The 26,555-nt window shown below is 39.0% G+C and overlaps 2 protein-coding genes across 2 annotated transcripts in view; both read right to left on the reverse strand.

The window, feature by feature from the left end:
• Positions 1 to 758: 758 nt before the first annotated feature.
• LYRM2 (LYR motif containing 2) lies at positions 759 to 2,486 on the reverse strand. The gene is made up of 3 exons (XM_058801270.1): positions 2,377 to 2,486; positions 2,085 to 2,225; positions 759 to 1,168 (listed from the first exon to the last, which is right to left on the reverse strand). The coding sequence occupies exons 1-3, from the start codon at positions 2,419 to 2,421 to the stop codon at positions 1,088 to 1,090; spliced, it is 267 nt and encodes an 88-aa protein (XP_058657253.1). The 5' UTR covers positions 2,422 to 2,486; the 3' UTR covers positions 759 to 1,087.
• Positions 2,487 to 2,531: 45 nt separating this feature from the next.
• The window catches only part of MDN1 (midasin AAA ATPase 1), a 93,011-nt gene continuing 68,987 nt past the window's right edge, over positions 2,532 to 26,555 (reverse strand). The window contains exons 74-102 of the mRNA XM_058801271.1: positions 25,187 to 25,343; positions 24,890 to 25,036; positions 24,342 to 24,468; positions 23,356 to 23,461; positions 22,230 to 22,345; positions 20,729 to 21,208; positions 19,983 to 20,209; positions 19,483 to 19,629; positions 19,091 to 19,263; positions 18,548 to 18,709; positions 18,282 to 18,419; positions 17,876 to 18,017; positions 17,477 to 17,649; positions 17,105 to 17,248; positions 16,329 to 16,461; positions 15,382 to 15,707; positions 13,750 to 13,911; positions 13,250 to 13,351; positions 12,898 to 13,099; positions 12,275 to 12,445; positions 10,682 to 10,839; positions 9,117 to 9,206; positions 8,626 to 8,741; positions 7,832 to 8,006; positions 7,137 to 7,210; positions 6,929 to 7,043; positions 6,221 to 6,284; positions 4,881 to 5,023; positions 2,532 to 3,520 (exon numbers count right to left, since the gene is read on the reverse strand). Of these exons, the coding sequence (XP_058657254.1) occupies positions 3,332 to 3,520; positions 4,881 to 5,023; positions 6,221 to 6,284; positions 6,929 to 7,043; positions 7,137 to 7,210; positions 7,832 to 8,006; positions 8,626 to 8,741; positions 9,117 to 9,206; positions 10,682 to 10,839; positions 12,275 to 12,445; positions 12,898 to 13,099; positions 13,250 to 13,351; positions 13,750 to 13,911; positions 15,382 to 15,707; positions 16,329 to 16,461; positions 17,105 to 17,248; positions 17,477 to 17,649; positions 17,876 to 18,017; positions 18,282 to 18,419; positions 18,548 to 18,709; positions 19,091 to 19,263; positions 19,483 to 19,629; positions 19,983 to 20,209; positions 20,729 to 21,208; positions 22,230 to 22,345; positions 23,356 to 23,461; positions 24,342 to 24,468; positions 24,890 to 25,036; positions 25,187 to 25,343 (4,659 nt within the window). The 3' untranslated portion in view covers positions 2,532 to 3,331. The remainder of the gene's footprint in view (positions 3,521 to 4,880; positions 5,024 to 6,220; positions 6,285 to 6,928; positions 7,044 to 7,136; positions 7,211 to 7,831; positions 8,007 to 8,625; positions 8,742 to 9,116; positions 9,207 to 10,681; positions 10,840 to 12,274; positions 12,446 to 12,897; positions 13,100 to 13,249; positions 13,352 to 13,749; positions 13,912 to 15,381; positions 15,708 to 16,328; positions 16,462 to 17,104; positions 17,249 to 17,476; positions 17,650 to 17,875; positions 18,018 to 18,281; positions 18,420 to 18,547; positions 18,710 to 19,090; positions 19,264 to 19,482; positions 19,630 to 19,982; positions 20,210 to 20,728; positions 21,209 to 22,229; positions 22,346 to 23,355; positions 23,462 to 24,341; positions 24,469 to 24,889; positions 25,037 to 25,186; positions 25,344 to 26,555) is intronic.

A 26,555-nucleotide genomic window follows, 5' to 3' on the forward strand; every position in this document is an offset into this window, starting at 1 on the left:
GGCTTCAGTCTATACAGATCTGAACCACAGCTCCTGCTCTCAACTGGGGTCATTCCTCCTGTAGCCTGGAATTCTGTCCTGTCCCTTCCCTGGTGCCAGTGGTGATCCCTATTTACCAGATTTGCTGCCAGTTTGTGCAGCTCAGGAATTCGCAGAAAACCAGCTTTGAAACAGGGGTTCTCCTCAAGGGAACTACAATAGCAGAGAGGAAGAGGGAAGAGATCCTGCATGTCTTGGAATCACAACCTAAAATGGTAAGGTATCAATCTGCTGCTGCCTGTCTAGTCATGTGGAGAAACTCCCCAGGTCATCCAGGCATTTTTAAATTAAATGGAAAAAAAAGATACACCACAGCTCAAGGAAAGTGAGAACGGTTGCAAGCTAACAAGTAGAAGTAAAGTAGTATAACATTTGAATACACAAATAATAACTTTTGCAGTTAGTATTTTTCACCTGTGATTTTTCTTTATATATTGACTTTTAAATATTAGTTTGAAGGTATCTGGTAATAAACATCTCTGGGGCTAAAATCTCCCATTTTCATAAATAAAGACCTCTCCTTTTAAGTTTTATTCAGCTACTACTGAAAATCAACATCTACACACAAAACATTTTTTAATGTTTGTGTGTTCTGGGCCAATATATCCCAAATTCTTTTTTTAATCACAAATTTTGGTGAAAATCCTTGGTATAGTACATGAACAGCTGTCACTGAGAATATTACCAATTACAGCTACCACAGTAAAAAGTAGACAAAATAATCTGGCATATATTTATTTTCCATTGCACTGGCATTAACACAGGTGTTTAACTGCAATTTTTGGTGCTTTCTGCTTTTCCTGCAGCACATGGTACATCATCCATGCAGTTCTTTAATGTCCTTTGTGGTCAAGTGATTTCCACTTCTGAGGGTAGCAAAACTGAGAAATGGATTGAGGAAAGGGGAAAACCAAAACCCTCACTCTGGTAGATTTCCCCTTCAAACATCACCAGGTTGCCAGCAAAGGCTGTCATTGTAACCACATTCTGGAAAAAACACTGTGCCTATTTGCAATAAATAAAAATTAAACTGTCAACAAAATGAAGATCAGGATTTAGCCAGCTTAAGTGTTCTCTGAAGTTCCTGAAGTTGCATGTTGCCTTGAGTAATCATCATCCTGATGGCATCCTGTAAAAGAGAATGGAATCTAGTGAACTGTATGTCTGTATACAGCATGGGTTTTACACAAGCACAAAGACTTTTAATGCATTAAAATACATTCAATAACGTACAACTCTTATTGGCACTACTGTCATTTACTTGTGTGACATAACACAGGTGGTTCAAAACCAGGTAAATAAATGGATTAATTCTCTCCAGTTCCTTAATGTACTTGGTAGTAGCTTTGCTTTCAAACTCAGTTTAAAAGAGGATTCAAACCCCTAACAATGGTTTCTTTATGCCTGTGTGTATTGCCTTTGCAAGCCAGTAGTGAGACCAGCACATGAGCATTATGGAGAGGGTTTTACACAGCAGGTGCTGGTTTCTCTCAACATTATCTAAGTGTCTAAGGCTTTGTCTGCATAGTTCAGCCACCAATTCCTTGGGCACTGGCTAGAACAGGGACTGAACAAGGAAGCAAAGGACAGGATATGTACAAGAAATGTGAAGACTTCTGCATTTCAAATTTGCATCATTATCCTTAACCATCCCATCTGATTGTACTCTGCTTAAATATAGGTTAAATTTAAGCTAAAAAAAGAAGAAAAAAGCTATAAAAAGCTTAACTGTTACTAAGTTTATGTTAATTACCATATATATACAGTTTTCCTAATCTGTGATTTGAGTAAGTAGAGCATTTGTTTTTTTGTTTTTTAATTCCAGATTATTCTCTGGAAATTTGAGAAACATTACTACTGCTTAGAGGGGGGGGGAATAATATTTAGAGATGCTGGATTATTTCTTCACATCAATGAGGAAACACTAGCAGGGGACTTTTCACCAGTCCGGAAGCGACACCTACAAAACAAACCCCAAGACACAGGACAGTGCAGTGACCATGCCCGAGGCCAGGCGATCAGAGTGGCGGGTTCCCAATCCTCACCTCTTCTGTAGCATCCTTATTTCTCTTGAATTCCTCCCTGGCCCAGTCCCTTAAGTAGCGGCGATCCTGCTCAGCAGGGACCTCCCGGATAGCCCGCAGGATCTTGCGGTACAACTGAAGGACCTGCTGCCGCCTCAGGAACTGCCAAGGAGAGAGGGAAGTCTGCCCGCCGCCCCAAGGCACTGCTGCACGCTGCGCCCTCGGCGCTTTGTTTTGAGGGGTATTTAAACAACCACAGAGTTCCCCATCGTTTGTACAGGACGCAGTTTGCCCGAGCCCCCGTGCCCCGTACCTGCTTAAGGGTGAGCGCGGCCGGCGGGAGCCGCCCGGCGGCCATGACGCGGCTCCGCCCCTGCCCCGCCACGGGGCCGCCGAGCCCGCCCCGCGCGGGCGGGGCCGAGGCCGCCATTTCCTGCGTCACCGCAGCGCTTACGGCCAGGCCGGGTTGTTTCAGCTTGGATCAATTCAAGGCGCAGACGTCGTAATTACAAAGAGTGGTACCTCTCTTTATTAGTATAGACGATACAAGATGCATAGCCTTTGCAATGAAAAATCACGTCCGTGATTTATGAAACATCCCCAACGCCTGCCTCGGACGGGGCAAACTTCACAGTGTAAAGTGGTAAGGCAGGGATCAGTGTATGGCGTGATTCAGAAAACTCCATGCTGCTATCGTCAGGCAAAAATCGGCAATAATTAAAAAGGATGTGTTAAAACCCCAGAACAGTTTCAAGTATTCAAGTACTTTTGTTTTTTTTTTTTTTTTGGTTGATTAAAAACATGTGCCTCTCCTGCTCCCCCACTCCTTCCTTCCCAGAGGCACATCCACATGGGTCATGCTGGAAAAGCTTTATTTGTGAGACACCTCAACTTCCAATGCAGAAATGCCTTCCTAGGAACAAGACTGGTTTTACTTATGGCAGGGAGGGAGCAGCAGGAATAATATTACCTCTGTTAATATTACAATTATTTTTTTTTTAAGATAATAAGTTATTACAAGAGAATTTGAGACAAGATTTCCATTTCTTGTGGGAATAGCAGGAGACAGTCTCCCCATTGCATAATTGTCCTCTGATACCTTGGGAGGATGCCCCCAAACCATTCTGTTCTTACACAGTCTCTGCTCCAGGGCAGCTCCTGCAGGATAATCCCAGTCAGGAAGAGCTTTATGAGCCCTCCCATGAAATGCAGTTTCTGTATTTCAGCAGTTCAGCAGCAGCAATCAGGTCTGACCTTGTCTACAAAGCCTAAAGAGTGTCAGAGGCAGTCACCAGCTCAAACCACTGCCTGAGGGCATCGCTCAGAGTCTCTGGGAGCGCGTTCACGTCTCTAAGGATCATGTAGAACGGGAATGGGAATTCTTCCATGTAAGACCTGATTTCAGGCAATTCTCCAGGTCCTTTGAATATAGGTACTTTAATGTCCAAAATAGAATCCTGTAAAAAAAGTGCTGATGTTACTACTAAATAATACACATATTCTATGATCACTGATAGAATTTACCCTATTTTCTAAGTACTTAAAATTCTCCTCCTTAGATTAAAAGTTAATAAAATACTTTTAAGATTAAAAGCTCTAAGTGTTCAATGGTAAATCAGAGCAAAAGCTGAACATAAATCAGTTACATTCTTTTGCCCTTTTAGATAAAAGAGTACTAATCCACGAATTATAGGCTAGAAGGGACTAAGCTTAAGCTTCTGCAATACCAAATTCTGTAAATAAATTGTCTTTTCTTAGCATATTACAATTTGCATTTACTGTTGGCACTTTAGTTTCACTAATTTGATGCCTTCCCAAGAGTCTGTAAGCTCTTTAGTGCTGAGTTCAATTCATATTTGTGCAGTGCTCTAACAGAAGATTCTTTAGCAACTTCATAGTATTTCAGCAAATACTACAAAGACAAAAAGCAGATTAAACTCCAGCTGTGCTTCTTGTAAAGTAACTTCTCAGTTGCTCAGTGTAGCAGCTCAGAAATTAATAAAGGTTATGGAAAATACCTTTTTTTACCCAGAAAAAAAAGCTTATGAAAAAGACACCCAGAATTTTCACTTGATACTACAGCCAGGTTTCATCAGAACCTTTCAACTGTTTGTCAGCAAGAGAACTGTTAGTTTTTCAACACTAAATATAGCAGATGAGTTTTCTATGCAAAAATAAAGATACAGGAAGAAAACACAAACAACAAAATTAAGAGTCCTTACCACATAATTCTCTATCAGGCTTATGTTTGCTCACTTACTGCATTACAGAGCCTTCCTGAAACACTCCCAGATATTTCAGCCTCCCAACCAAGGATATCTCAAGTTTTCTTCCCCCATTACCAGATGCAGGACTCAGCTTTCCCAACAGAGGCACTAAATAACTCTCACACACTCCCTTCTGTCTAATGTTTAATCTCATACTGGCTCCAGCCGTCATGTCAATTGGGGACTGCTGTCAGAAATTATCAAGCTGAATCAGAGCTGAGATGGAACAAAGCATCTCTCAAACTCCAAATCTGTCAAGCTGCCAGCTGCTTCCCTGGTGGCCAAGAGCTACAAGCATTCCGTTTGAAGACGGGAGCTCTCGGCCTTTCTGTGGCATGGAAGCAGAGAGGGCTTTTTTTAAAACACAAAAGATAAAAAGCACAGTAGGAAGAAATGTTAGATCTGACAGACGTGGAAAACTGCACTTGGGCTCAGTATCTCTGACCTCTACAGAAGATAAGGTAACTGTATGGCACTATAAAAGACAGGAAAAGGATTTGTATCAGTTTCTCATTCACTGCAGTTGAATACTTCTCCCTTGTTCACTTACCCGGGAATTAGGGTTGTCCAACACTACAAAAATAACAAAGATATTGGCACTCCGAGCTGCTTGAACTGCTGCTGTCACCCGCTCCTTGCCTTCCAAGAAAAGGCCTCTTCCATCTGACACAATCAAAAGCAGCTGTGCTGTTTCTGAGCACAAAGAACATTTCAAACTCCAGTAAGTTCAGAGTAAAACATTTAAAAGGCAAAAACCCCTATTTTGCTGTTTGGCCTGCTGGTATAATGGAAAAAGGAGTATTCCTAAGGATATTAACTCCTCAAATAGAATTCTGTCAAGTCAGTCCAATTAGTCTGAAGTAATCCTCCTGAAACATCATGCATCACACTCATGCTGGGTTCTCATTTCTGAAGACATGTTACTTGACCCAAGTTGTCCCTAGAGTCAGATATATCCCTCTAGAGGCACATTTTAAGTTATGTATTTAATTACACATAAAATCACAGTAATTATAGTCAGGAATGCAAGCCCTAATTGTTACAGGGGGATGCAGAACACACTTCTGCAGACAGGCCCCAGATGTGACAGGACTGTCTTTTCACAGAAGGAGGTGATGAACCCTACAGCCTTTTCTCTTGCCAGCTCCCTAATCCTAAGGAGCTGACTGCTGCTCCATCCCCACCTAGTTTACACACAACTGGATGCTGCTCCCCTTCAGAATATTGTGACACCCTGGCCACCCTGTGGCAAAGCAGCTGTGGATTATAAATCCCAGACTGTCCAGTTTTTGGAATACTTCAACAACAAGAACTTATAAAAATACAAGTGCCACCATGACAAGCATTTAATTATCACAGAGCAATCTTTTAGATTAACTGTGGGGCAGACATGAGGCAAGCAGTCTTCCAGCTTTTCTTGGAAAAAAAAAGCAGCTCGTGACCTAAAGTTGCAGGACAGTGAAAGGCAGGTAGGAGGCAAATTCCCTCCTCAGAGCAATGTGCTTCTGGATACCCAGAGAACTCAAGCTCTCAAGCAGGAGCAGAAGTGTCTAGAGAGTCAGGATCCTTAGGAAGCTGGACAATGCTCCCAGCTGGCACTGTCTACACCTTAACACAGTCTGCAATCAGGAGGTAAAGGCAGACAGGTAATGTGTGCTTTCTCAAAAAGTCTTAGACTAAATTTTAGTGACTTACTGACAAATATGAAGTAGGTGTCACCTGGGTTTTGAGCTAAATTTTAACAAAACATTGCTTTTGACAAAGCAAAACCCAAAGCCCCAATGCAAGTGATGTTTCAATCCTAGGAGTCTTCCTGGCAGGATCCTACATCGGGACTGTAGTGAGCATTCCACTGCCATGGCAACAAGCACAGTAACACAAAAAACTCACCTGGATTAATATTTTGAGACAACTGCTGTGCTGCAGCAAACATGTTTGCTGATGATTCTAGAAACTGCAGAGGAAATAGGTACGAAAATCAAGTTATCTCATCTTAAAAATAATAAACTTAAAAATGAAAACATTTCTAAAGAACAGCTTTCTCTCTTTTAAATGCTAAGACAGTCTGAACACGTAACACAGATACAGGTCTTAGAATTTTCCTGTATCAACTCCAGCTTTAAATTTATTAAGTACTTTTGAACTAAAGAATCTTCAGAGAGCCTTCAAACAGATTATTTTTTTCCCCAATACTAGACTAGCAAAGCCATCAACACAGTACACTGCTAATGAGATTAATGGCTTCTTTGAAAATATACATCCTGTTTCTAGGTTGAACTTCTTTGGCTTCAGCCTGAAACAGACTTATCTAGTTTAATACTCCCCATTAATATTAAGAACATCAACAGTACCCAAAATACTTTTAAAGACTCAATACAGATTTTTTTATACTTAAAAGTGGTATACATCAGAACTAAAAGTGAGAAAACACTCTTTCTGTTACAAAATTATGACCATTTTACTTCTTTGTTATCTAACCTGCTATCAGACTCTCAAATACAAAAAAACTAGTAAGTGTTACAAAGTGATAATGAAGCTGCTGATATCTTGTCTGGAAAAGATTGGTAAACCTGTTGCCCTAGAGGCATTTTTGTGTACCTGGGCTATTTTTGTTTTCTTCTGCTGAAACTTGCAAAGACGCAGTATCCGTGTCCCTGACTGGTCACTGAACTGCTCGTGGAACGGGTGCAGCAGCTGAACTGTCTCTCCAAAGCTTCAGAAAACAGGAGAAAATTAGAGCAGGAAACTGGTATTTACATTCTGCTCTGAAGTACTGAAGAAAAGTTAAGATTTCAAATAAACTTACCTACACACAGCAATCTGTCCCACTTCTAGAAGAGTCAGAGCATTTCCAATAACTGCCAGGGATTCATATGCAAGCTATTAAAGAAAAAAGTTGCATCAAAAATAGCATAGTCAATGTTTTACTCAAAGCCCAGTATTAAGTATGAAGAATATTACTGAAATTATTTTTTATCATCTAGAAAGAGAATTGAAAAGACTGCCTAACCTTCTGGCCTATCTTATGTAAGACAGTCAGTGCAATAAACATACACTAGTTCTGCTTGAGGGCTTCAGCTGACTGATTTAGAGACACCACTTTACGTAGGCTAATGAAATAAGTAACTGTTCAGAAGGAAACACACCATTTTAATTAATAAAAATCCTACAAGTGGTCTATGATGAATGGGTATTTAGTGCTCCAATGAACTGCCAGATAAGGAAGTTTCAGACTTTTGTAGGCCACAGCAAGTGGTTTTACAGTGGATATGTACACCTCTACCAAACTTAACAGCTCATCCTTTCAGCTAGTTTTCACTGATCTTATGTTAATAATTCTCTCAGGCATGAAGTGACAAGAGTTTGAGCACATGGACTGGAAAAATAGGTGCTTTGGAATTATCAGACTTTCCAGCAGCCACCAGTCCCGTATGAAACAAGTCAGCAACTACACATCAATGACAGGTGGTTTCTCCATGCTCCTCCCAAGGTTTATTTCACCTGTTTAGAGTGATTGTCAATCATACTAGAGGAATCATCAATAGCCAGGCAGATCTGGTACTGCCGTTTGCTGGGCTTGGTCCTGCGCAGCCAGATCTTGTCCTTTCGGAACTGACTGGCGATGTACGGGATCACTTTGCGCATGTTCAGCCTCTTGCCAGTTCTGTAGTCTCCCCTGAAAGTTGGGAAAAAAGACACAGTGACAGGGGTTCTCAGCAGGTATCTCATTCTGGAAATCCATGTCCTATGCAGCATAGCCATGAAATAATTTTCTTTTAAATACAACAAATATTAGTAGTTTTAATACTGGTATTTCGTTATAGATAAAAATATCCCCACATTTTTAATGTAAAATAGATATTCAGTGTTTTAAAAGAAGTTTACTTCCAGGTACCTAAAATGGAAGGCAGACCTTGAATTTACATTCCACCAGTTTGAAACAAGTCTATATTTCTTTAAAAAATAATCATTTAATGTTATAAACAACATAAAACATTTTGACATTTTACATAATCTTTGACTTAACTTCAAATGGTGAAGTTCATTAATCACCTGTTGCTCAGGAGGAAAAAAAAAGTAGAAGGCAATATCCTCAGGGCGGGTGCCAACTACTATATCATGTTTGCATTTCATAAAATAACCTAATGTTCCTGTACAAGGAAATTGAAGGCATTTGCAAACAGGAATAATTTCTCTAATGCAAGAATGACATAATGCTGCAGTTTTACAGAGGTTAAAGCGCCCCAAACCCACGAGTTTAAAGAAATCAGAAGCCTCAGAAAAACCCAACTTACTTCAACTTGGCAGCCTGAGTGGGTTCCAGGATGAGTCGCAGCTGTTCACAAAGCTGCTGTGATAGAGGAGCTGTCAGTACTAAATACTTCTGCCACAGCTGTGCTGCTTCCTTCTCCTACAACATCACACAAAGAAATTAAAGTGAATTATGAAAGAACAAAACAAGAGGGGGAGCACTGTCTGAAGAAAGAAACTGAACCACAGTGCACCAAGGGGAAGGCAGTAATCAGCTAAAACTGAGGGTGCCTCACATGACAATCTGCATTCACATTCAAAACAAGATCTGAAACAGCATCCTGCTTCAAGAATAATGTAGAATGCTTTTTCAAGTAAGGTAAATGTAACCACAAAAACAGTATCTATATAATGTGATTTTGAGTATTTAAATTCCAGCCTGCTTGGATTCCTCAATGTTTTAGCAGTAAAAGAAGATGAAATAATGCAATGAAGGATTCTTATGACAGTTTTATATTCAAATGAGGTCACGAACCTCCTCTGGAGTTCCAGGCTGTTGTGTCTGCCAAGCTTCCAATTGCCTTTCAAGTTCCTTTCTTAGCTCTTCAGGATCATTAATGATGTACTAGAAGTGGAGTTACAAATTTTATGAGACAGAAAATTAAGTTTACACATCTGGTGATTCCCAAAGTATAGCAAACTATAATGAAAGTAAAATGCATTGTCCTCATTCTTATAAACAAACAAAAAAAAAAAGCCCAAGTACCTCAATGAAGATTCTAAATCTCCACATTTTTTTACGAGTTTCTATGTACATGAAGGATAAACACCTCCCCACAAATATCTCCATATGCAATTTAATCAACACAGAAACAAAGCTAGGAACATCTATGATAATGACACTGAATACAATAAAATACCGAATTTCAAGATAAATCAATGAAATTATCTGGACAAACACCAGATTTATCAACAGCATAATGGAGACCAAACTATTGAACAATACACCTAACTAGTATCTTTGGAAACAAGAGTACACTTCACTTAGATATATTTTTATACAAGCTTCATTGAAACCACTTGAAGATTGAATGACACCATCCTTGTTACCTGGCACCAAATATTATTTGATAAGCCATTCTATTGAAGGACACCCAATAGTGACAGCCTCTGTCCCTGACTTACAAACCCCCAGTTTGGCCAAATAGCAATACACGGTCTGTATAACCTGCAGGCTTACAGACTAAGGAAAATAAGCTCATGACTCCAAGCTCAATAGTCCCAGTAACTTCTCATTCCTCAAGAAGCAGCAGCTGTCCCACTGGTCACCAGCTGCACATTTAAGGAAGGGAGAAAGAACAGAAATGGAGCAGATTTCTCTCTTCTTCCTTCTGCTGAAAGGTGAGAAGCTGCACTTTTCCCCCAGCTGCCTCTTTCCCTTCCCCTTTAAATGGCGCTGCAAGAGCTCCCTCTCCTGTTCCACATTTTGCATGCCAGTTGGAAAAAAACTACAAAGTTCAAAGCCACAATTATTCTGACAACATGACAACACTTGCACTCAGCAGCCTTTTTCCAAAAAGCTGAAATACTTGGCATTAGGGTAGAAATACCGAGTGGAGCTGGCACACAACCTTTCTGTGTTATGCATAGAAACAGTAAAATAGCACGCTCTAAGTATGTACTTAGGACACCATACTATAAGAATGAAAGGTCAATCCTTCTAAAAAGAAAAACACACACTGAAAATATTTTTATTTTATCAACTGCTTATCCCCCACCAACTGCCTCTATCCCATAGGTCTTTATGATAAAATGTGCTTTTTCACAGAAGTTTGCACTGGAAAACTATGCTACAGCAAGCTCTAGGATCTTCTAGGCCATGGTATTTTTGGATTGAGACATTAATAAAAAGCTCAAAAAGATTCTACAATACCTACAATCAGCTGTTATAAAGAAGTATTATATTAATGCATAATGACTGAATTGGCTGGAAAAAAGTAATTCTAGTCTTTTGCATTCACAGAGTTTCATTAACACAGGTCAAACAAAACCATTGTTTTCTCCTGCTGTAGCTGAAAGAAGACAGACTGGGTATCCTACCTGGGGAATGTCCATCAGGAACTGGTGGGCTGTGTGTATGGTCGAGTCCTTGCTTCTCTCTGGCTTCTCTTCAGCCACCTTTGGTAGTTTTTCTGGTGCAGAGTCATTGACATCCTCTGACTCAAAAGTCTGGAGCTCTGGCTCCATGTCACTTGGTCCTACAATCACAAAATTAATTACTGACTTCATGGGTCAACATAATACAAGAAACAATATTGTATCTGTCTCTTTCACAGAGCATCTCATATGCTTTGTACTGCAGCTGACATTTCCTTCTAAAAGAAGTGCCAAATTTTAAGACATTTAATTCTAGGAATGGGATGAATACATCTTGCAACTCACTGGAACAGAAAACCATGCATTTCCTAATGCAAATTGTTTTTCTGTCTTGTAAACTTCTTGCCAAACAAAGTAATAGTTAACAGATATTTGACACCTGACAGTTCCAATGGTGAAGTAAATTTACTGACTCTCATAGTCTCTATGGCAGAATGATAGGAGGTATAAAGTCATATGAGGAGTCAGAAAACCATCATTAAAAATCTTTGCTGATCTTTTACTCTCTGATTTTTTTTAAAGAACAGCTTTCTATAAATCAAAAATCAATTTACAAATAAAGGAATGGACTAGAGAGTTTGTTTCATTACTGTTTCTACTGTACTATGATATTTAACAACTAATTTCTTAAGAACTATTCTAAAGGAGATAAAGAATGATGTTGTAGGACGTTTCAAAGACCAGTTTTTCCAAACATAGTTAGAGAATCATGTGGAAAAACAAGTAGACTGATTACATGCACACCTGTACCATAAATAGAGTCTAGCAAGAGATCTAAGTGATTAAAGCTCAAGGGAGTGGGAGGCAAGAATGTAAGCTTGTAAAACTTGTCTCCCCTCTCCAGCCATGCTTTCTGTTGTTCAAGAAGAAATCTGTTCAAAATTCCAATCTATGATGTCATTTACCTAGATTCATCAAAATTACAATTGCTATTGCAATTGGCAAGAGATACTTCTACCTAGCTTTTTTTTTGAAGGCGGGGTGGGGTGTGTGGCTGACAAGTCAGACCTACCTTGTCTACCAACTACTGCTGTTAGCTGCTCAGTTTTGTTCCCACTTCAGAAAGAAGGCAGTGAGAGTTTGATGCTACCTCACCAGATGTTGTTCAGACCAGCTCCTCAACTTCTTGCTGGTTTGATTTTTTGTTTTTTTTTGCCAAAAGTTATACATAAAACAGTTGAGTTATGTGGTGCTGATGGTGGTGACACTGGAATGCATTGTTAAATGCCAATTAATTAAGTGAATTGGCACTGTGTTGAACAGCAGGGAAGTGTTTGCTTTTTATTTCTTCAAAGTGGTGGATAAAGATTAGAGCCCATTAACTTGAAAGAAAGCAGTAAACCTCTCTCTCAATCAGTTTAGCAAAGGCTAATGCTGGTTACTGGGCAGAAGTAAGAATACTGCTGCAGAGGAATCAATTTAGAGCAGGCATTCAGCCTTATGAAACATATCTACTACATGCAAATCTGAATACCTACATATACATCTAAAGATCCATATCAGCATGCATTTAGAATGCTTTACAAGTTAATGTACCAGAAGGTTCAGTGGCATTAGACTTCTTTTTTTCTGGTTTCAGCTCTTCAGTGTCTACTGCTCTGAGATCCTCATCTTCCATTTCTGTTTCCATTGCTGCATCTTCAAAGTCTCCTTCTTCCTTCTCTTCAGGAGGCATAAAAGGTTTCTCTTGCTCCTTGCTAGCTACATCTGCACAAAGACAACAACACTTGTGAACAGGAAAGTGTAAGGAGAGGTAGTAAAGTTAAAAAAAAAATTGCATTCTGAGGCCACTGTGTATCAATTTCAGTGAACTTAGAAGAGATCTGAGGCTCAAACCCCTGTTTTATCTTTCATTCTGGTGCGCCGTGTTATGTCAGTAAGCTGTTGCCTTGATTAGCTGAAGTAAGATTTGAAAAGAATAGATTGTAAAGATATTAAGATAAAATTTATTTTTAAAGCCAAAAATCAGTATTTTCAGAAGTGTTACTGTTGGTTAGAGTCTGACTGCACTGTAGCATTTATTGTAGTGAAATGGTGTGGCACCTTTAACCAAAGCAAGATAACTTAAGAAAGCAAATAGGGGAAACTACAGCAAAAACAAGTGTTTCACGATTTGATTCTGCAATGACAACTCTTTACCCCCAGAAATCCCACTGTACCATATGTCTGTGCATCATAGTGTTCAGAGCTTTGTTTAATATGTTCAAATGCATCAGCCTCCTCCACGTTTTGTTTAGGCTGAGCTGCATCCTGCTTTGCTTCACTGCTGGATTCCATGGTTCTCAGTCGCTTGTGGATGCGTTCATTGTGATCTCCCATCGAGCGCTCGTTGTCTGCCTGGCCAGGTTTCCTCTTGAAACTCTGAAAAGGAACAAATTAACACCATGACCTTCCAGAGAGGTGTAACCCACCACTAATGAGAACTGTGCTCTGACAAGGAGAAACTGAGTCCTGACTATTTGCTGGTCAATATTAAGACATTTAAACAAAAATTTAAAAGAAGAGACCAACCTGTGTATTTTTTATGCTTTGCTTCTGAGAAGCCATCCGGGCCATGCGTGTGGATTCATGGCCTTCTGACTGATTTGCACTTGAAGCTCCAGTTCCACTTTCCTGAAAGAAAAAAAAAAAATTTCAAGTGTAACCAAAAATAGAAAAACTACTGTAAACAAACTCCAGATGTTAAACTGCCGTGCTTTGCTACTTTCTGTTCTGAATGACCAATGGCTCATAACTGCAAGTATAATTCTTGTGGAGAGCAGACAAGCCACTTCTACAGTTCAACAATTATCCCAAACTTATCTTTACAGCAATGAAAGTGCTGGGTATCTACATGGTCTTTACGGTTTTTTTCAGTGAATTTACAACTGGTATAAACTAAGGTCTTATATACAGTTCTTAAAAACTATGGCAGCAGTTCCCTGATTTCAACTTGAAAACACAATTTAGCATTGTGAAAACACAATTAACAAATTTAGCATTTTTAACTCCAACACTTCCACATAATTTACCTCTTTAGACTGGTCTCTTTCTGAAGCCTCTCCAGCCAGCTCAACAGCACTGTCACTCTGCAGATTTTCTTGCCCAGTCTGCCCTTGTGTTTCATGCTCCATTCTTTCCTCAGCCTCAGGGATCTCTTTATCCATCTCTGAATTACCTTTATCCTCCTCTTCCTGAAATAACATCAGATTATTTTAACATTCTAAAAAACACTGAGAACTGTGTGTTACTGAAAGGCACTTAAAGACAAATACAGTTATAAGACACAGTCAGGATGGCCTAACAAAGGGGAAGGCCCGTTTAACTGGATAGCCCTTCTGTGATGAGGTCACCAGCTTAGCACATGAAGAGAAGGCAGTGGATGTAGTTTTTCTGGATTTTTAGTAAGGCTTTTGGACACGTTGTCCAGCTGTGGGATGAGTGGATTCACAGTATGCTGGGTGGATTCTAGGGCTAAAATAGTTGTAGTGAATGAGATTTCATCTTGTGACAGTCACCAGTTCCTTGGGTTTCAGCTCCAGGACTAGTCCTGTTTAATGTATTTATCAATGATCTAGATACAGGAGTTGAATGCTCCATCAGCAAGCTTGCTGATACAAACTGGGAGGTGCTTTTATCCTCTCTTGGAGAATAAAAGGCCCCTTGCAAAGGAGTTTAGATTGATTGGGGCACTGGACTATGATTAATTTGAAATTTAACAGGTCCAAATGCTGGATTCTGCACCTAGGATGGAATAACACTGGGCTCAAGCATAGAGGGAAGAGGAGTGGTTGGAGAGCAGCCCTGCAAAGGGATCTGGGGATGCTGGCCCACAGCAGGCCCTGTGTGAGTGAGCACTGAGCCCTGGCAGCCCAGAGGGCAATCCCCATCCTGGGGTGCATCAAACACAGCAACACCAGCTGGTCAAAAGAGGTGCTGAATCCACTGTATTCAGCATTGGTGCAGCCTCATCTGAGTGTGGTGTGCAGTTCTGGGCCCCACAAGTTAAGAAGGATGTGAAGGTCCTTAAATGTGGCCAGAGGAGAGTAACAAAGGTGGTGCAAGGGCTGGAATGTCCTATAAAGAGCGGCTATGGACTTTGGGCTTGTCTAGTTTGGAGAGAAGGAGGCTGAAGGGTGGCCCCATTGCTCTCTACAACTTCCTGAGGAAGGGACATTGAGAGAGAGGTGCTGATCCCTTCACCCTGGTACCCAGTGATAGGATGCATGGGAATGGTCATTAGGAGTTTAGTATCACTTCTTTACTGACAGGGTGGTCAAACACTGGAAAAGGCTTCCTAGAGAGGTGGCCAGTGCCCCAGAGCTGTCAGTGTTTAAGAGGTATTTGGACCACGTGCTTAATAAATATGCTTAAACTTCTGGTCAGCCCTGAAGTGGTCAGGCAGCTGGACTAGATGATCACTGTAGGTCCCTCATGACTGAAAAAGTCTGTTCCACTCTAACACAAGGCCAAGGAGGCAGCAGGAACACTGACAGCAGAAACACATGCTTAATAAGCAGTTCTTAGTATCTTGATGAAGACTCTCACTGTGTCTATTCAATGTCAAATTTGTTTCAGAGTATCACACAGCACATCCATTTCTTAAATCTCGTATAAGGCAATTAAAAAAAAAGAAAATCACACTTTTATTTATTACACTGTACCTGAGGTTGAAGGCCTTGGTCTTCATTAGGGATTCCCTTATCTTCAGCAGATTCCTTTTTTTTCTCATCAGGTGGTTGCGACTCTTCCTCTTCTTCTTGTGCATCCTCAGTGTTCTCTGCCTTTTCTTCTTGATCGTGATCTTGATCTTCTTTATCTCCTTCATCTTCCTTCTCCTCTTTATCTTCAGAAATGCCTTCTTCAGCTGCTTTTGCATCTTGATCATCTCCTTCTGTCTCACCAGTATCCTCTGCATTCTGTTCTTCTTTCTTCTCTGCCTCATTTAAATCCATAGGTTTCTCATCTATTTCAAAATCATTCTCTTCTTCTGGATAAAAAAAAAAATCAGAAAGGTATATAAAACTTTCAGTGAAGTATAGAGACAGTGAATATTACAGGTATTTGGTATAAAACTGCCCAGCCTGTCAAAAACCCATAAAATACTCAGTTCTATACATAGAATCTGTGTTTTCTATAGCCAGATAATTCCTTTAAGTCACAGCTGATTTCTAGGTAGCAGTACAACAGGATGAATTCCTAGTAACTTCCTTTAACCTAATATTCCTGAAAGCAAATTGACTTTTGAGAGTACAAATATTTAGAAGTATAATAGAAGAAAAATGAAACCACAAAAGCAACTGGACAATTAACTAAGGAGATTCCAGCCTGAGTTAGGCTGTATCACTTGGGCACCATGAAAAGCATGCTCCACAGTGTGCATGAAAGGGAGGTAAAGAAAAATGTTGTCATGCTGAGTTCTTGTCTGGCCTGCATTTGGTGTGTTGGTATTTGGATGCACAAATGAATTTGTAGCTTACTGGTGGTTACACTGAATCCTACCACCATCTCTCTCCTTTCTGTAGACAAAAAGGGTTCATGATCTGATCGTCCCCCCACCCCGCTTTCACGTGGCTTTCATCTGGGAATCTGTAGAGATTTTCAGCTGTACCTTCCTCCTCCTCATCATCACTCTTCTCATTACTCTCCAGGTTCAAATTATCAGGCAGGTCCAAAGGTTCAATTTCAGGCTCCTTTTCTTGCTGGCCGTGATAAGGATCTACTTCATTGTCATCATACTCACGCTGTCAGCAAAAGAATGAGGGAAACAATAACAGGCACGGACTAAGTGTGAGGATAAGCTAAGATTAGAAACAAGATCCTACTCTCCTCCCTAGGACAAAGACATACTGGATACAATATCACATTTTGATCAGTTAAAAGTGGATTTCCAGTGGTACACATAATCATGCATAAGGAGCAGAAAGATTAATTTCAGCAAATACATTTACATAAACTGGTGGTACTTACAATCACCATGTTTTGTGTTCCAAAGCCAATTTTACTAGCTGAAACATTCTAAACAGAATATGCACTCTTGGAGATGCTAAATGTACTCTTGCATACTAAGGTGTTTCTTTTGCTAAACACAACAGAATTAGATTTTTGAAGCTTTGTCCATCAAAACATCAATTCAATGTAAAGCCTGTTTTGGCAGCTATTACAAGTTCAGCTATTACACATTCCAGAAATCCTTTCTGGAATATGAATCAGAAAATAAATGTGTATTATAATGGATACAGTATGGTTTACTTTTAGCTCTGAAATGAACTTTTTTCAGGGTGCTTCACTATTAAAAAAAAGCCTTTCAAATTCTCAGAAACATGGTATGAGCAACAGAGTGTGGTTTAACAGTAAGATACTCCATTTAGTCCAAATAATTTTTACCTCATCAATTTGTTCATGGATTTTCTCTTTATTTCCACTGTCCTCTTCCTGTTGCTCTTTTTCCTCATTCTTGGGAGGCTTTTTTTTATTATCCTTGTTTCCTGTCCCCAAGTTGTCATCTTTTGCAACAAGCTCTGAATCCTCCTATTAATAAATCCAAAAGAAGCTCAATTAACTTTATCCACTTTTCAAAGTCTTAGTGACATCATCTCCTACTAAAAAAAAAAAAGACAATACTCAACAGAACATATTCCCTGAAATTATCCCCTTCTAAGGCAAAAAGCTACAAGAGCAATTGCCATCTAGGTCACATTAAGTTAGCAGAGTTCAATTCCTTTGATATTTTTCCCCCCCCATCTTGTTCCTTATTACCTCATCCATTCCTGGTCCAGTTTCTTCTGTTTTACTACTAGCATCTTCATCATCATCATCATCTTCATCATCCCCCCAGAGCCTTTCATCTAGTTTATCATCAGCTTCAGCATTATCAAGATTGCCCATCTGCTTATCCAGTTCTTCCTCTTCATCTGAATTTTCCTCATCTTCTGTGTACAGTTCAGAATGTGTTTCGGTACAGAAGAGAGAAAGATGTTTTGTTAACTTTAGAAGCAAATAAGCAATCATACTTTGAACCTAAATTTTATCACCACATTCAGTTTAATTGATATAAGCTGCAAAGGACACACATGCACATGTTATAGGAAAACATCAACCATTACTAAACTGATCTATAACTTTTCTTGTAAGTTTGCCATAATGAAAGAACCAAACCTTTTTTCTCCAATTCTCCATCATGCATTTTTCCTTCAAAGTCTTCAGACATTTCAATTGCATTGTCTTCTCCTTCAATGTCTGGTTTAGAATCTTGATCCTCTTTCTCCTTCTCTTTCCCTTTTTGATAATTGTCTTCTATCTAAATCAGTGGTAAAGCAAAAATTACAATTAATCTTGCCTATATATTAAAAGCTTCACAAGCATATTAAAACACACAAAAACATATTGTGATATTAAAAGTATCACAACAAGATCATAAGCTGATAGGCAAAAATAAAAGCCAACATAAATAGGAGATTGAAGATAACTTTGTGTTTCTTTTTACCTTACACATCCACGTCATGGATTTCAAGAGCTTTTTCAGTTTCACTTCAAGTAAACAAGATCAGCCCCAAACACTTGCCTGATCTTCACTTTCTATTTTGTCGCTCACATCCTTCTTGCCTTCCCCTTCTCCAATACCACCATCCTCATAGTCATGAAACTCTGTTGCTCCCTCTCCTGCTTCTTCTTCAAGTAACTCTTTTGGCAAACAAAATCCCTGCAAAGGTGAAGAGAAACTCAAAATCTTCCTCAGTAGTAAGTACATTTTTCAGCTTAGTTTCTACAAGACTTTTACACATTAACTATATGCTTGCCATAAAGCCACTGTTACCTCTAATAACTTACCTTCAGAGCAAGCTCTGTAAAAATGCTGGTTAGAACAGAAAGCAGCTTTCCAGTACTCCTGTGAGATGCCAGTGAAATAGTGAGGTAGAACAGGATGAGGTCTGAATATTTGCAGAGCATGGGCTTTAGGCGCACCAGCAAATAGCAGGACTGGTTGAAGAACTACAATTAAAGCAAAAAATCAGCGGTCAGTCATTACTTGTACTTACTGACATGCACCTCCAGAGAGGCTCATGACAGTGACTGAAAACATGCTCAAAGCAGAAATATCAGTAGGTGAGTTTAAGTACTAATTCTAACGTTTCTGGAGCTTTTCCTAGATTTTTCACAAAAACTTTGTCTTCTTACTACAGGAATGTTTAGATGTTTAGCTTTTGCCAGACACTACAGAAGACTACTTTTATTTGTCCCCAGTTTCTCACATGCTTCTAGTTCTAAGGCACTGGGCAAGAAGAAGCAATGCACATTTAACCCCCAAGTAGTTACAATTCCAAATATCTCAAAACTCCTAAGCCAAGAAACTCATGAAAAGAAAAAATTTACCTTATGTTTATATGAAGTGCAGTCTTCCCTGTAAGATTTCAGGATCTCCAGGAGTTCTGAAACACCTAAAATTGCCTTCTGCACATGTAAAGCCTCCAAATCAGCAGACAGATCTTGATCCAAAAGTTTAGTTATATGTCCAGCTTTAATCACATCAAGTAAGGCCGCATCCTCTTTGTTTTCAAACACATAAAAATATGGAGATCAAATCAGACATTTTTAGAATGTTATAGCAAGCAATCTAGAAATAGCCACCCTGTCTAAATACACAATTTCTATTACAATAGTAATTTCCTTGTGTATTGGTACCTCCGACATACACTGTTTAAAATATTAATGTTTGCATGGTTTAAACTCTTCTGCTCCCTACTCAAGTACATTGACAAACTTACCATTTTCCTCTGAAGATTTTTCTTCCTCTTTTCCACCTTCCTGTTTTCTCTCTACCAAACACTGAACAGCATACAGAACAGCATGGATAACAGTTTCCACTTTTGTTGAGAATTGCTCCACAAACTCTTCATTCGACTGCTGATTTCCTTTTGAACATAACACAGGCAGTTTTACATGCTTGTAAACATCAGATTACAGGCTCCTATGTTTCCTTTATGCAAGGACAAATGACAGCACTATGCAGCTTTTACTATACAGTTCTACCAAAATCTCCTTGTTAATTGTAACCTACAATTATGGTGCAGGATCCATCACTAATAGAGATGGTAAAAAAAATTCTACTGCACAAATAAAGTCTGGACTAAATTTTGCAAGTTTTAATTTTATGAAGTTTTTGGATATCAGAAGGAACACAGGGCCACCTTCAGCAATAACCAAACTAATAAATTCTTGTGTCTTTACCAACATTATGAATCAGGTAGAGAAAAATTATCCTCACCAGTGCAATTTGACACAGGAGCAAGAAGCTGTGTTCTCCAGGCTGTGAAGTGTGAAGATGTGTTATTAACTTCTTCTTGTATATACTTCAGGCTCTTGATTAGGGCAATCTGATTTGCAGCTTCCATGTCTTGTCCATTTGGAAGAAACAGGGATTCTATGCTTTGTAACTGGGCTGACACTTCCAGCAAACAACTCACAGCTGATGTGCAAACTTCAAAGTCTTTCCTGCAACAGAAATACCATAATACTGAAACAAGAACAAACAATCCAACTTCAGATTAAGCCTTTTCTTGGTCATGGATAAGGGAGAGGCAGCATATCTTCATCCTGAATTTAGTAAGTAAAAGATTTGACAAAAAGCTTAAAGTCACACTTTGAAGCAGAGAGAAAATTAGAAGAATATTATTAAATAGGCTACAAACTTATTTTAAAATGAAAATCTCTTCATTAAATTTGTATTTGAAATTCACCTCATTAGCTAAGGATCTATGGGGATAAAATCCTGAGAGACCAAAGACAAAGTGGGAAGCTGAGACAGAAATTTTTTTGACTTGTCAAGGGAATGGGAGAAGACATACATTTCTTAAAGAGTCAGGCACTGCATTTTGCAAAAAAAATGAATGGAAAAATGTTTGAGGAGCACCTGAACCCACTTTTGAATATATGCATAGGCAAAAATTTTCAAAAATTACTTCACACCTACTATGTGAACATAAAGAAGAGATGTTCATGTGTAGGACTCACCAGGAATAAAAGGAGGTCTCACGTGACTGTTGTCTTACTCTGTCCACCTCTGCTTTCATGGCCTTCACATTTGCTGTCATTGCAGTCAGTTGTGTAGCTACCTGCAGCCACAACTGATCCTTATTCCTCATCCTGCACCCAGGAGGCAACTGCTCAGCTGATACTGGAGACAAGTGCTTTAGATCTGAGGGAATCAGGTCAGGTATTCCTGCAAGAACATCTCCCATTTCAGGGACTGAACTCTGAGCAACGTTGGGTTTCACATCGCTCCTTTCACTGTCACTGCTCTTGGCTGACTCTTCTTTTGGGCAGCACTGGAGAAACCAAGACAGCTCCTCGAGAGCCATCACACACTGCATGCAGAGCTGCTGCAGTCTGTCTGTCCAGCATTGAATACTGTCTTGAGGAGGAAATGCTGCATTGTAGTCTCTGCCAGCAGTCAGCCTAGAATCTATCTCTTGTATACAACTTAGGAGGTTCCTAGTAAAGATGAAAGAAAGAGAAGGTAAAATCACTGAGTCTTAAGTTGTACTTCATTTTTAAAAGCTATATCTTTAACTAAAATTTTTTTTTTTAAATCTAGCTAATAACTTCTCCTGGAAAGACTAAAACAATAGTTTGTTGGGTTTTTTTTTAACGTTGGTTAATTAGTGATTTTTTTCCCTCCCTGAATTATGAAATACTACAAAGCCCTGGAAATCTGATTGTTATGAAAGCATAGTAATGCAGATAAATGTCCACATAGTTTTACTATTTCTGTGACTGTAAAGCTAAGAAGTTTGTTTAGTTGAGGTTTTCTGTTTATTCATTTTTTTTCAAGTTTCCTGGCCTCACAATAAATTTTGCAGCAGTAATCTCCAGTCCAGAATTCCTTCTCTGTACAAAGGTGCTAGCTCATAACCTGACTTCTAGAAGTTTTATGGACTAGAGTGCTAAGCACAAATATGCTCAACAAAGGTGTCATTTGCAATGACTCTGATGACTCAAGCAATGAAATAAAAGATCACATAGAGTAAGAAAGATTCTTACACACTTTTCCTTTTACAGTTTTGACACAATATCCAGTATGTCCCACCTTTCTAGAATTTTTCTTTGTAAGCTGTTGATGTTTTATTTATTTTGGCTCAAAATACCATCCAGATCATTTATTTGCCCCAGGTCAAGCCAACAACTTGAATGTAAACAAAATTAACTTAGGCCAATACCAAATGAGAGATATAACAATCTGTAAGATTAATGGTTTAACTGTGTAATTAACTACAGAAATTAGTTCACATATATGCCTTACATGTTCTACAAAATTATTCTGATTCCAAAATAGTGGCTGCAGTGATAAGATAAACTTAGATCTTTCCTATCTAGGCTTGAGAGGAGAAGAAATATTGGGAAGCAGAGGAAAAAGCTGTTACTTTCTTCTGCCTTATTTTCCATCTTTCTTGAACTGATCTGATTACTGTCAAAACTTCTTGCCAACAATTTAACATTGGAAGATGGAAAATACCTGAGTAAGATCCACTGTTCTGTGAGTGCAGTAAGAGATCTCCTCTGTCTCACAAGCATCTGCATGAGGTGTGCAGTGAACCCTTTGCAGCGTTCAATGCTGCCCAGTCCAATATCCTAAACAAAACAGAGACAGAAAAGGTGAGAGGGGACAGTTAGATGAACAACGAGACAACAGCATCTGTGTGCCTCCATTTCACTCAACAGGCTGAAAGATTATGGTTTAATTGAACAAGCCTTATAAAATTTGCCTTTCAAGTAACTTCTGTAACAGTCACTCACATTAGATTTCATTCCACTGCAGCAATTCTTATCAGGAATTCAGTTCCAGTATTAAATCTACCTTATACAAATAATGATTAAAATCTGAAGAAGTACCAGCCTAAATGCTTTACATTCATGACCAATGCTACAACCATTCATTTTACCAGATATGACAATTATTTTCACTCCTTTCATTAGAAGTGGACACATCTTAAAGCTCAGAATAGATGGTCACAACACAGAGCATAACTGATCACAGCCACATTCCACTATTTGTATCTATTATCGGGTGTGACTTTGATACGATCATGTTGTAAAACAAGAGGTAAAGCATAGTGAGAGGAAGAACATCTGGAAGAGGTGCTTTATTACTGAAATTTTGGAAAAGTTGTTCTGGTATGGCAGAGCTCATTTGTCTGTTCTACTGGTTTTAGACCAATCTTTGGTCTAAAAGATTGAGTCTAAAAGAGACACAGACTCCTGTTACGCCCAATTATAAATATCAACTGATTTCTTCAAGAACATTGGACAACATTGGGATTATTTTCCTTACAAGTTTGGATTCAGCATTTCATGAGTTTCTTCATGCACAAAAATGAGGCAATTAGGGATCTGCTGGGATGAAAGATAATGTACACTGAACAGATCATTAACTTCTTTCCCTAAACCAATTTTGTCCCTACAGAAAACAGCAGGTTTCAACATGCTGCATTTAATGAGAGCTACAAAAGTGTCATATTTAGTATCACATCACACAACACAGTGTTATCTCCCATCACTTTTTTACCACACTGAAATTTCAGTCCAAGCTGGTAAATGAAGTTAACAGAACTAAGATTCTGGTTTTTCTTTGCTGGTTTTACCTTGGCAGGTGCTAACAAGGCTGTCTGGAGCCGTGAGTGACGTGCAAGTGACCGATAGAAGTACTTCTGGCACCCATCCCAGGCAGAAGAAATCTCTGTCAGCAACCTGGCAGAGCACAAAGAGTATGGTATTAAAAAAGTACCTCAGCATGCTGGAGCCACCACATCAGTTCTTCAACCCAACAGTTTTGCTTGAAATCTGTTGTTTAGAAAATGCATCGATCTTTCAATTCTGCATTTTATCTAAAAATATTCTAGTCTTAAGAAAACATTTGATTTTAAAAATAAATTCTAAGAAAACCCTAAGCAACAGCAGCAAGATCTCTATCTTTGAATACCATTTAATGCTTTCATAGTGATATTGTTTTTCTTGCTCCCCATGCAGCTATATCCAGCTTCATACAGAAGCCTTTCTTTTCACTCTGATACATAAACTAAATGCTTACATCCCAGGACAATAACCACCATGTCTCAATGACAAAAAAGCCCTTGTTGACAGAAAAACAGTTAAAAAAACCTGAAAAAACATCTTTCCCCTAAGAAAACTTTTCCAGTAATGCCCACATTGAAGTATATGTATTTTCTCCTGAAATACCGCATTATTTAATGAAGACAAAACAATGAAGAAATCCCTGAAAACCACAGTTCACTTTCAATAAAATCATTAGCAGTTTATGCTCTAATATACTGCTAGCAAAGCATCCCAGGCAAGGCTGGACAGTGGAGGGCTAACTGAAATCTAATTCATGGAAAGAATGAAACTAAGGGAACAGTTGGTAAAGTGCAAATATAGAAAAAAATGAAATTAAAAAAGCCCCGAATCTTGCTCAGTTGTACATACCAAACTGAGATATAATGGGAGGGAATATGCAAAATCCTAAATGAATTACTGTTGAGAAACCCCAGTCTAAATCAACATGCCATAAATTCCATATATTACAGCTGCAATCCACCCAATCTGAGGGTGAGAAGTCCTGGGTACATACGTGGTGTCCAGCTCATGTGTGCAATCCACGGCAGCCAAGGCACTGCGCAAGTCCAGCGGACGGAGGTACAGAACTTCCTGGCAGTTTTCTGAGCGGGACCAAGACAGACCTTTCCGGTATGACAAACCTGGAACGGCATTTCAGCACACGCCCTTTGATGCCCTTGTGTTTTGTATGAAAAATGTCACTCACACAGTTGGTAGTAAGACATCAAATGTTCTTATTTTGACAAGTCTTTGAACATGCTGCAAGTTTTGTAATGTAAGAACATGTTGTAGCTCAGCTATCTTGAGCTGAACAACACAGCTGAAATAAGACTAACACAGACCTGTGTACATTAAAGACTTTTCACTGCCCCATGTCCTTTAAGAAAGCTGAGTTAGGGATCATTTTTAAGATATGAAAAGGCTGATGAATGAGTAAAGGTGTAAAGTGTAAAGGTGTTACCTTACATCATATTATGGTGGGTTTAGATATATTGGCAAAGATAGTAAAATACTCAAGAACTCTGTACTTTTAAACCAAGCCCATTTTTAGTGGAAGCTCACCTGTTTTAGCAAGGCTTTTAAAGAGATCTGACAAAGCCCGTTGCTTTTGCATCTGAATATGCTTTGCCTCTGATTTCTGCTTCTCCTTAGTTGCTGTCTGATCAAATGTTAAATTTTGCAGTTCTGCTACAGAAACAATAATACCACCTGTATAGAAGACAACAGACAAAGGTATGTGATTTAAATTTTCATGTACGCAAAGCATTCTCTAGGAAGATATATCTGCACTTTTTCCTGACTTGTTCCATTTATGGCAGAGAAGTCAACTGTGGTATGGACATCACAAGAAAACCTAACCTGTGAACTGGTCGAGATTTTCCACCAGGTTTAAGAATGAATTATTTTCTGTAACTGATGTACACATTTTCTTCATTTTCTTCGTCAGCTTAGACAGACGATACTGAAGAGAATCTGTATGAAATGTGATGACACCCTGACATTCTGGGAGTGCCTTCTGAAAAAAAATGGAAGAAAATTATACACAAATGCTCACAGCTCTTGTTTGATCCCTAGGAGTAAATTGCTTTTAAAAAGGGCTCAATTCTGCATTTATCTGAAACCCCAAAACATGTTCATGTGATTCTTTCATCAGTTCAGCACCAACACTTGAGAAAAATCGTAACACATGTATGTCAGGCAGGCATTATTTCTGAACAGTCAAGTGATCTTACTGTCTTAGATGTTTGTCATTACCTCTATGAAAAAAGTAGTCATTGCTTCAGGTCAGCTTCCTCTGCCTTCCAAGCTTAAAGGTATTAACCTAAATCACTAATGCCCCCAGGGTGTCAGGTAAGAACACCTTCACTCACTTTCCACTAGACAACAAAAACAGTGTGCAAGTAGAAATTATTAAATAACGGAATTAATTCCTCAGCATATCCAAAGCTTTTCAATTTTTTTTTTTTGTTCAAATTTTTTTTGTTCAATTTCAATTGTTTGCATGCATCTTCTTTAAGGAATGAAGACAACATGGAGCTGCAAGAAGTGAAACCAATAACCCTGTTAACCAACAGCAACAGGCTTACAAATCACCCACTAATAAACAAAACCCTCAATCAATCAAATACATTAGATTTGCATTAAATTTCTGCCTCCTTGCTTTAGCCTCCTGTACAGGACTTTAGCAAGATCAGCCCTCCTCCTAGTCTGAAAAAACAGAACAAAGCTGAGGGTAACTCAGCATTTCCCACTCACCACCAAATTCTGATGAGTTATGATTGTCTGTCTTCTTGCATCTTGTTAATAAAAACTAATGATATGAATAGGAATCTCTTCCAGGAAGAAAATTAGCTGACTTCCTCTCTGAGCTGGGCAAATTATTTAGAGACATAGTAAACTGAGACTCTCTGGAACAGGATTTACCATGCATCAGCTTGTCCAAGGCAAATGTTCACAGTTCACAAACTGTCAGTCAACAGCAAACATGTCAATATAGTGCATTCCCTTATTAGTATCCAAGCAAAAAGTGATTCAGTATTTAATCAGACCTCATATGCACACAAATCCTACAGCTACATCATTATTTGTTTGGGTCCTTTTTTAGAAAAAAAGGGTAATAATAATTTCAACTCCCAAGCTATTGTACTTCACTAGTAGAGAAGTAACAAATTGCTGCAGACGCTATGTAAGCAAATGGGAGATGAGATGTGTAACAGCCTCATCTCTG

This window comes from Ammospiza caudacuta, chromosome 3 (assembly GCF_027887145.1).
Source record: "Ammospiza caudacuta isolate bAmmCau1 chromosome 3, bAmmCau1.pri, whole genome shotgun sequence".
Classification (NCBI taxonomy): Eukaryota; Metazoa; Chordata; class Aves; order Passeriformes; family Passerellidae; genus Ammospiza; species Ammospiza caudacuta.

Coding starts and splice junctions, on each gene's coding strand:
- LYRM2 (XM_058801270.1), bottom strand. CDS start 2,421: ATGGCCGCCGGGCGGCTCCCGCCGGCCGCGCTCACCCTTAAGCAG. Junction 2,226..2,376: donor CCGCGCTCACCCTTAAGCAG/GTACGGGGCACG, acceptor TCTCCTTGGCAG/TTCCTGAGGCGGCAGCAGGT. Junction 1,169..2,084: donor ATAAGGATGCTACAGAAGAG/GTGAGGATTGGG, acceptor TCTCTTTTACAG/GATGCCATCAGGATGATGAT.